The 11,037-nt window shown below is 32.5% G+C and overlaps 1 protein-coding gene across 1 annotated transcript; it reads right to left on the bottom strand.

The window, feature by feature from the left end:
* Positions 1-1,282: 1,282 nt before the first annotated feature.
* Positions 1,283-8,650, bottom strand: LOC124819877 (cytochrome c1-2, heme protein, mitochondrial). Its single transcript, XM_047291484.2, has 8 exons — positions 8,497-8,650; positions 6,928-6,995; positions 4,432-4,646; positions 3,648-3,927; positions 3,434-3,505; positions 2,069-2,185; positions 1,893-1,958; positions 1,283-1,805 (listed from the first exon to the last, which is right to left on the bottom strand). The coding sequence occupies exons 2-8, from the start codon at positions 6,982-6,984 to the stop codon at positions 1,689-1,691; spliced, it is 924 nt and encodes a 307-aa protein (XP_047147440.1). The 5' UTR covers positions 6,985-6,995; positions 8,497-8,650; the 3' UTR covers positions 1,283-1,688.
* Positions 8,651-11,037: the final 2,387 nt, after the last annotated feature.

The following is an 11,037-nucleotide window of genomic DNA, read 5'->3' as shown; positions in this document are numbered from 1 at the left end:
GTAATTGATTACTTAAGTTGTATAACCGATTAAATAAGTTTACTTTGTTCAAATTTATTTCATTTAATAGTTTGAACTGTCATAACGGTCAAATGAATTTATAATTGGCTAGTGAGATTATATAATCGATTACATGCTTAGATAATCTGTTAAAATAAAAGCAAACATGTTAAACCAAAGGGAAAAACTTAACAAATTACATAAATTTCTTAATTGATTATAATGCGTCAGGATTCAGAAAATCCTATAAATACGCATCTTGAGCTTTGTTTCAAAAAAAATCAATTGTTATTTCATAACTAACTATTTCATTGAGTTTGGATTACAGGAGCGTCCAAGAGGTGTTCTTGAAGAATCAAGTGCAAATTGGGTTTCTTACACATCAAGATTCTATAAGAAAGTGGACTTAATTGTTCTTATTTAATTGCACCAAGAGGAGTGTAACTGGAAGATCAGGATCATCATTGACAATTTGTATTTGTCTACCTGTGCATGTTGGCGAGGGGTTTTGAGAGCTGAGTGTTCTCAAAGATTGTTAAAGAGTGAGAGTATTCATTTCTTGTTTTCTAGTACTTTCTCTTTTATGGTTGATTAATCACTTCTTGTTTGATTGATTTCAAGAAAACCAAAGATTTTACAAAGCTTTTGAAAAGATCAATTTTTAAGATAAAATCCAATTCACCTTGAGATATAAAGCATCTCTTTTCTAAAAAATCTTAATGTCTTGATTCTTAATAGATGATGTGTTTCTAAACAATGAAACTCATTCATAAGAGCTATTTATATTAAAACCTTTTAATATTAAAATAAATAAGTCTCACTATTTTTAAACCATTATGACTTTTAAAATACCAATTTCTAGGTATTTACACAAACAATAAAACATTTAAACATTTTAAGTTTAAAATTTAAAGTGACATTCATTTTGAAAAATCATGACGTAAAAATAATCATAAAAGTAATATATTCGTATTTACATTTACCAAATACAAATCCCAGCCACATATATCAAACTTTTAAATGAGACTCTTATAAATGTATGAACCGTCTATTGGTTTTGACATAAACGGTTATCTCTAAAGACTCCGCAAACATTCTTATGATTATAATTTGCCTTAGAATATCACGTGTTCCGGTTTCATAGGCCATGGATAGTTGAAGTTGGTAACTGTGTTGATCAGAAAATCACAAAGCGAGTAGAGCAACTATGAAGTTAAATTTTATTTGTAATATAGTTCGAGAAATATGGATCTACTTTACAATCTCTGTAAAACCACCTTGCTAAACAAAACGGTCCTTAAATACTGAACCACAAGTATCATAACATTGCAATGAAGTAAAGATGAACCATGTTTCCAACTTCAAAAGGAACATGAGGGCCTAGTCTCTGTTTCTTATAAGATAAACCAAAATGAACCCCAATCACAGGTCAATTACCAGGTTGAGAAAAAAAAATAGAAGTATAGGGGTCCCTGGACAATGTAACAATACATAGGCCAGAGAAGGGAGAAAAAGTGAAAGTAACTATATCTCACGTACATGGAGGAGCTTTATTTCTATCTCAATAAAAATAGAACATGCTTTCGGTTACTCCATCAACGAATTTGACATGATGAGACAACTTAAGCATCTGACAATTATTGCCAACAATAATCTTTCCTGAAGTGAAAAATGAAACTTGAAAGCAGCTAGTTGACAACATCAAGAACCAGCTTGCGAGACTTTAGAACGGACCACCGCAGGCGGCGGTAATAGGCTGCTTGAAGTAATGCAAGTGATAGAACAAATATCCATTTAAATCCCATCTGCATGTGGTAGCAATGTCCTTAGAAGACAAGGTATTTTCTTTATTGGTTTTAACTAAGATAAAAATAATAATAAAGGGAACAAACCAGTTTTCTTTCCTCCATCTCGGGTTCGGCTGCCCAGGTCAGGAATGACACCACATCTTTACCCATCTGCAGTAAAACATAACCAAAGAAAATATTTAGCTTAGTTCTTCCCATGTTCATAGATAATCAAGGTGATAAGATTTTTACTGAAACCAATCCTCAACAAACAAAAGAACCTGAGATTCTGTAGCAGGGGTGCCATCTTCATATTCAACAGCACCATCATTAAGCATTTTAGGCATTGCAATGGCCCCGCCGGGAAAGTAAGGATTATAGTGCAGTCCTTCTCTAATCTACATTATTATTAGAATGATAACGTTATTCAAAATTTTCCCTTTAAGCACAACATATTAGAAAGTTGAAAAAGTATAATGAAGTTCGCCCATTGTATATTGGATATAAAAGCAAGACCGACAACATGAGTCACATATATGTAAGCCGAATAATTGAAAACTCTTGTTGTATTTACATTAAAAGCATTTTGTAGAAATAATTGTATTGGAATAACTTTGATGATGTAAGAATACTTAGAAGTTTTCCTTTTTAGAGAATTTTTACGCAGATAATCGATTATTTCGTGTGATAATCGATTATCACAAGCCAAAATAGAAAGAGATTACTCGCACAAATAATCGATTATTTCACAGAATAATCGATTATCATTGTCTGACTTAATATTGCCTAGGTCGCTCAAATAATAGATTATTCCTCGGGATAATCGATTATTACTTTTTGAAAACCTCAGCCACAAATAATCAATTATCACACCGGAAGTTAGAAGTTGGGTTTTCATTTTCTAACCTCTGGGAATTATATACACCTTCCTAAACCTCTTAAAGACTCAACTAAGTCACTTGAGAATACAGAAAGAGTGTGAGGAAGTTCTCAAGTGTTAGTGTGCTCGAATCAAGTCTTGTGAATAGGAGAAGCTCGCGCTTAGTGTGTCTAAAGCCGAAGCGGTTCTCTTCAAGTTGATTGAGCTGAAGTTCTTCTATTCGTTTGTCGAATGAAGGTGTTCTCTGTTTTTAATATTTTTCTTATCTGATTGTAATCTGTGAACTATAGTTCAGGGGAAAAGGTTAATCAGTGTATATAGTGATTAACGACTGGACCTAGAATCTTTTGATTCGAACTAGGATAAAATACTTTGTGTGATTTTCTCTATCTCTGCACTTTTAGTTTACCAAATGTTTGATAAAAGTTCTAAAAGAAAATCATAATTTTTAAAAGAACCAATTCACCCTCCCCTCTTGGTTATTGACCGTAACACGCTCTCTAAAACCATTCCGCTGCGCGATACCAATAAACAATAGAAGTTTGTTTCACCTAACCTACCATGTATCATATTTTTATTCATTTGTTAAAAAGAAAATTAGAGGGAAAAAAACAAACATCACTCTGGAGTTGAACCACCAACCCATCACGTGGTGTATAGAAATTTCTATGTATGACAACTTGCATAGAATGAGTAAAGTTATATTAACGATATGAACATCATAGTTTATTATTCCTTAAAAAGAATGTTTTTGAGAAGAACTTACCGAAACGCCAGCAGGAGGGTCACGATATCCAGTTAAAAGTGCAAACACATAGTTCTGACCATTGTGTCGAGCCTAAAATATGAAGGGTAAAATTATTTCTGATATAAAAGAAATATAAGATCTAAAATATTACTAACAGACTATATCAAGGGTAAAATTATTTGATATAAAAGCTATATAAAATCTAATGTTACTAACAGACTACAGTCATTACTTTGGTGATGAGACTAAGATCTGGAGGATAGGCTCCACCGTTAGCAAACCTAGCGGCGGCTTCATTTCCATATGGCTGAGGAAAACGATCACTGAGTTTACCAGGGCGTGTAAACATCTCACCCTCATCATTAGGGCCATCAACCACCTCAATCTCCGCTGCCATAGCCTTTACCTCTTCTTCTGTATAAGCAACACCAACCAAATCACGGTATGATATCAAAGACATGGAATGACATGAAGCACAGACTTCTTGATAAACTTGATGACCACGACGAATCCTACACATTCAAAAATCAGTTAAATATGGTAATACCTATATTAGTATAAATGGCTATATAGCATTCCCGTAAAATATTGAATTGGGCAAATGATTAGATAGAGAAGAATGCAGTTCACAATATTATGAATCCTGGCCAAGAAAAATATCCTGAAATAAAATTACATTCTAACAATCATTCATGATATTTTTAAGATAAATAAATGAATGATAACATTACTATTCACCAAATACACAAACAGGATTCAAACCCTGTGAGATCCCTCGTAAAGGCATTAAATTATAAAGCAAGAAAGGAAGATGGAATGACTGGTCCACAGGTGATAAAACTGAACATAAGAGCAATATGACAAAAAAGGGAAAAAAAATACACCTATAATTAACAAATACTTATAATGCATATGTAAAATGTACAGGGAGTAGTTTGACTGTACAAAGTCGCTAACTTCACAAATTATATTCTCGAGCAAGAAAAATAGAAAGGGAAATTTCAGGTCAGACTCACGAAGCATGATCATATGAACTGAGAATGCCCTTGTGAGGCCATGGATAGCTGGGACATGCCAGGCCATGCTCAGCTTCGTCAGCTAATGCTGTTGTTGAAAAACTTAAAATCCCCGTGACACCAGCTCCTACTAATGCAAGTGCTCGTAAAGAGTTGCTGCCAGTAGAGTTGGCACCATCGATCTTTGAGATAACCGGTGACGTGAAAGAAGAACTCTACAATGAATGTAAAGTAGCTATTAGCAAATGAAACAATTGGATTGTTATATGGGAGGCTCAATGTTTATATAGTCATGAAATTTTTTAAGAGATGCACAATATCAGCCACAAGCTGAAATGGATGCCAATCACATCACAAACACTGACATGCTATATGCACACACATATACAGATATAGATAAATAGAAAGATGAACCTCATTAAAGAATATTATCATTTTACCATATAGAAACTGTCTCATAGCATAATATCCCAAGATATGATAAAATTATATCTTTGAGTAAAGATATATTCACCTTTCCAAACCAACTTAACAAGCTTTACATTTTTTATATGATAAACAGTCTTATAAAAGAAAAACTAAGAGGCATTAGTTTTAATATTTTATTAGTTGACTACACTATAAAAATATTTTTTAAATAGTATGAGGTCATTCATACTTAAGTGTCTATTTAAGTGTCCAAACTATATGGAGACATTAACCAGGAAACCCAAGGTAACAAAAATAGTAGGAGACGCGTTTGCACTTCAAAGTTCCACCATACTAGTTTGCAAAATGGTCTTTCACTCTTTCTTACATGTCAAATAATGACTATAAGTCTATAATGCAAGATAGTTTCCATTAATTGGAATTGGCTATTTGGACGAAAAAACCCAGCGGTCCTATTAAGAGGTTTTAAACACTAAAGAAAACATTACATTTAACATAAAATTAAAGAATGTTAGGTAAAGAAAAATGAAGAATGGTATGTCAACTGGACCAACTAATATTCTTTTTGAAATTTTAAGTTTAGGGAGGAAAGGTATATCATAGCTTAGCAAATCATTCAACAATACAATGTGATCAAAGAAAATGTTACGTGAGAAGAGGAACAATTTGATACCTATTTACAGGAATAAAGGGAATGAAAAAAAGTGTGCAGACACAAGGATCAAGCTAATATGACACTGTAAGACTACGTAAAGAAAAAGGTTTTAAATTGCAATTGTAGTAATGAACTCATGATCACATAGAGTGTGAATCCAGCGCTATCATGGTTGAGGTTACCATCACAACTGAGATGTTGTAGATGCATCAAATGATGTAGACTGAGACTTAAAGCCATGGTAAAGCGTGTTTGAGAACCAATTTTATGCCAATGAGGCTCTACATTTGTTTCTTGATTTCATTGAAGATTCAGAAGGAAACAAATATATTTTTAAATTTTCCTTTTTTGAGGAAAAACGGAAAAATATAGATTCATGCAAATTCAGTTACACTTGAAAATAAGAAAGTGGATCAGTGATTCCAGTAAAAAACAAATTATCGATGCCCCCCAACTATCGCCAAACAACACCAATTTGAGTTCTCATATGTCACTCTACATGCAATTTTGAAGCCAAACAAAATGCAGAACACAATATTTGGCAGGCTTCATCACACAATTTGAGAGAAACTATCATCCTCGTCTGTTTTCAAAAAATCGTTCAAACCTCAGACGCTAAAGTGTTTTGTTTCTGAAGTAAATACTCAGCATTTACAAGTTGAGTCACCAAAACCCATGGGTTTATGTTAACATTGAAGAAAATATAGCAATTGAAATAAATATAACTGAACAAAATTTCGTGCGACACTTGTTGAGGAGATTAAAAAGCTCATAATCATATATGGTAGTTTGGTCACAAGGCTTAATTAAGAAAAAGATAAGGATCAAATGGAACATAGTCAGGACTATTAAAAAAAGACTGTAGTACAATGAGGTAGCATCAAAATAAATTTTGACAAAATAAAATAATGACCCATGTAGCCCAACCAAGCCCACCCCAACACTTGGCTTGATCATTATTGGTGCTGCATACATTAGCTCATTGCAAGAGTTTTTATTATTATTAATATTTACAATTATCCATCTTCAATCGCTCATTTATAATTTAAGATCTTCAAGTTTTTCAATAACAAACATTATATAACATCTATGACTCTAAAAAGAAATTGATAAATCTTTTACATACTAGCAGCAATGGTATGATGATATAGATAATGATTTTTAACATTATTGTCACATTACTCAAACAGAAAACAACATTGGTCAAGTAGAAATTTAAAAAAGATAAATGATTGGCTCTAACATCTTCCAGACAAACTAATGTTCTCAATTTTATATTTGTTCACCAATTTTATTTTATTTTAATTATTTTTGGTCTAATGGTCTCTATTTTATGTCCCATGTTGCAAGCACCAGAAAAATAAATCTTCCAAAACAAATAATCTTATCAAAAAGAGAGGGGTCATGCTTACAGAAGAACAAGATTGGAGTTTCCTCCTCAATAACTGCCGAATAACACCTCCAGCCATCTCAGTTCAGACTGCAATCCATTCATATAAAAATTACAGAAAGTAACTAAATACCTCCAACCAAGTATAAAAGATAAAATATATGGGTAATGACAAAGACAGCATCACCAGAAAGTGCAAATAAGATAAAAGTAAATGTTATCAACTGTTTCTGAAATGGAATAAGAAGACTAAACCCAAAAATGAAAATTTTCCAGGAAAAGTACTAGCAAATTTTGTAGTATAGATTATGGTTAGATGATCTACCAATAAAATCACCTTTTTCTCAGTTTTTTTTGCAGAAGTAAAATCAGAAATCTTCCATGGGCATTTTTTTGGACAAACTTCTCAACAAGGACCTCCATAAGTTAAGGCTAGCTTATGCATAAGATAATCTGTATAGGTTATCTCAAATAGTTCTCTAAATTAATAATTTATAACTTGTGCATGAAGCTAATTTAATTTGTTTTCTTTTTATTTTTATCTATTAGAAGTTCTTATGGAGAAGTTTGCTCAAACAGAAGCAAGGGCATAACTTAACCCTTAACTTATGATAAAAGTTTAAAGTTCTAGTTGCATCCAATTTTTCAAAAACCCTTGTAGAAGAAGAAAGTAAGAAAATTATATATATATATATATATATACGTGTGTGTGTGTGTATAGAGAGAGAGAGAGAGCGCTTCTAGAAAGTAGCTCATGGAGAATCCTTTTTTTATTTTTTTTTCTTCTTATTTTCTTCTACTATAATTTTCTATCAAGATGTTTACCAGAACAGATCCAAATTCATTTTAACTTCTTATCTTCTTAAAGTAAAAGTGTCCACATAAAAGTTTATCCAAGCAAAACCTTACCCTCTCTCTCCCATATATTCTAATTATTGGTGAAAAACATTGGCAACAAGATCGAGAAAGCAGTAGACAAGATAAGACCAAGCACGAGTATGCACACCACGAAAGAGAGACTAATTTTAAAACCTCGTTAATAATTAATACACAATAAGTTTTACGGTTTAACTGACATCATCCCTCAGTGCTGATTTCAAACAACTGAAAGTACAGATAATCGGAAAAGAAACATTTCCTAAAAGCTGCAAAATGTATTTAAATCGTGTATTTTCAGGCATTTTCAGCACCAAATATGCAACTAAACTCAAATTAAGGTCTCAAGAATAAAACAAACACACACAAAGGGCCAAAATATAGATAGTTGCATAAGCAGAAAAAAAGAGCAACATCATAAACCCATATCACCAAGCAACACATTCAAATGAAATCTCAATACGGCAAATATTTTTCTGCAACAACACAAAACCAGGAAGCTCGGTTCAATTCAGAAAACGAAGCTTCGTGGACCCAAATGGGAAGTAATAGAAAGAAAATAGATATCAAATTGTTAGGGAGATGAAAATTGTAAAACCCGTAATTAAGAAGTGGGTAACAGATCCGAGTTGCAGTGATTGCTGAATATTTAAAAGACAAAAAACAAATTAAGTAAAAATTATTGGAAATGAAGAGAAAGGAAAAAGGGACTTACGAAACGAAAGCTCTCGATTGGGAACTGAGGATCTAACGAGGAATAAAGCGAGAAAGTGAAGAAGAAAGAAGAAGAGAGAGAAACTGCGAAAGAGAAGCTTTGAGCCACACACGCCTCTAATGTTGCACCCACGGGAAACGCTCTGTGCTGTTGGGCCTTACTCACAGGCCTTCTTAAGTTGCTTGTTACCACTTTTTTTTTATTTTGGGCACATCTCAGCTATAGTTTGTAGCCATTTCTTACTGCATTGGGTTTTTTATTCCTGCACCCGTTTTTTTCTTCATGCATCCCTCTATGTTTTGAAATCCCACATTTTCCTTAATTAAAAGTTATTAAAAAAAAAGAATTAAATATTTCTCCTTGCTTTGCTTTCATTGGTGTCTTCTTCTTACATGTATGTCTTGTCTTCTTGTTTCTTCTTCTTTTTGTTTGTTGTTTCATTTTTTCCACGAGTAGCAAGAGCACATCAAACAAAGACTTTGTTCATCTTATCAATGAAAATTACAAAAGTTGGAAGTTTGAAGTTAGTTGAATATTGAATTAGACCGATATTATTAAATTAGAGAGATCATACCAGATTAGTCAATTCAATTTGAAGATCTATGTACTGGATTAGGTAATCCAGTATGTTGTCTCGGATTCAGTAATTCATACAGGATTATCCAATTTGGATAGTGAAATACCGATTGGGTAATCTAGTATGCATTACCAGATTTGGGAGATCATGTTGAATTATCTAATTTGATACACACTTTTTGCAAACCGGATTAACTAATCCGGTATGATCTTGCAGACTCGGTTATCCATACCAGATTGCCCAATCTAGTATTATTAGGTATTTTTCTCCATAATTATGTTGGATGCTTAAAAATAATGTAGTATGAGTTTTTGACCTAATTTGTTTGTTCTTTTTGAAGGTGTTTAACGTGTTGGACATGGATGGTTATTTTGAGCAAAGTTTGTGCATGAAAGAATGTGAATGTTAATGAGTGAAGATGTTATTGTAGGAGAATATTATAACGCAAATTTTATGATAGATGATATATTTTCTACGTGTATGATATGCTTGAGTGGGTGCAAGGTATTCCTGTTGGTTTTGGTTTTGTGATTTTCATTCTCAAATCTGACAAAGCTAATGGTTAATCTGGAAGGAAGACATGTTTTGTTAGGATGTGAAATGGGTGGTAAGGATAAAAAAATACAAATTGATTTGCAACCTAACATAACTAAGACAAGGAAATGTGATTGTCCGTTTAGGTTACGAAACAAAGCAATTGAGAACGAAGAGAGATTGACAACTAAAGGTGAAATTTGGCAATCATAGTCATGATTTGTTGAAGACTTTAGTTGGTCACCCTTATGCTAGAAGATTGAAGTCACATGAACATTCTATACTTATTAACATAACTAAGTGTTTTTAGTGTACCCTAAAGAAAAAAATGAAGACAATGTGACTATAATAAAGCAAATGTATAATGCAAGGTATGCTTATAAAAGATCTTTGATAGGATGTAGAATTGAAATGCAAAAACTAATGATGTTGTAGGAGCGTTATAAATGTTTTCACTACAATAGATGCATGGAGTTTTTAGATGTTGTAAGTGACATATTTTGGACACACCTTAATACATAAGTTATCAGACGCTTGATTTATAAAGTTTTGTTTAAACTGCAAGTTCAAAAATAAAAGGTTTTTAAATCGTTTAAGCATATCTACTTGAGTGTTTTGAGAAAGACACCTCTTAAGAAGAATAGTGTTTAATGACATGAGCTTTTATAAATGATTGTGTTAATAAGCAATTGCAGAGTTTATAAGTAAAATGTTTTGCTAGGCTGAATAATAAACACAGTTATTTTATACTGCTGGTTCACTCCACTGAGCTACGTCTAGTTCTCCTCTAAAACCTTTTGATCTTTACTTCAAGGATCTTCAATTTATAGGCTTCAAGAGAAAATATATGTTTGATAGTAATTGTTTTTATCTTCGGATTTTATTAGCCTTTTTGTAGATAGCAGTCATAGCTTGAAGTCAACTTGTCAGAAGAGACATGTTTTTTCAATTCTTTATAAAAAAAATAGGTTGTGTGAACTTTTCAACGCGAGTTTTGATAATGAGAACATTCAATGAATGTCTTCTTTGTCTCTAATGTCCACTTCTAACTTGTATATGGTAGAGCAGGTGGATACTTGACATAGGCAACTGCAAAAATATAGTAGATATGCATGTAGAAATATATGTCATTTTTCTTATCACATGTTGTTTTGAAATATTGTCCATTTAATGCTCTTTATTGCGTGTTCATAACAACTATAAGTTTTTCAAATTTTCTATCGTTCAAGTAAGATTTGATCATTTAAGCATTTATGTAGAGATACCAAGCAATTCATAAAGGTTTCATGGTTCAATGAAAATGTCGTTTGGTACAAGGTATCGTTCAGCCTATACAAGGCATTTCCTAACAACACTTTGTTTAGTGATCTCATTTAAGTTCAAGAACGCATTTAACAAGATGTCTTTCAACACATGTTTTTGGGACAATG

Source organism: Vigna umbellata, chromosome 4, assembly GCF_029865625.1.
Source record: "Vigna umbellata cultivar VRB3 chromosome 4, Vumbellata_1.0, whole genome shotgun sequence".
NCBI classification, from domain to species: Eukaryota; Viridiplantae; Streptophyta; class Magnoliopsida; order Fabales; family Fabaceae; genus Vigna; species Vigna umbellata.
This window is presented reverse-complemented; position numbering and strand designations above follow the sequence as displayed.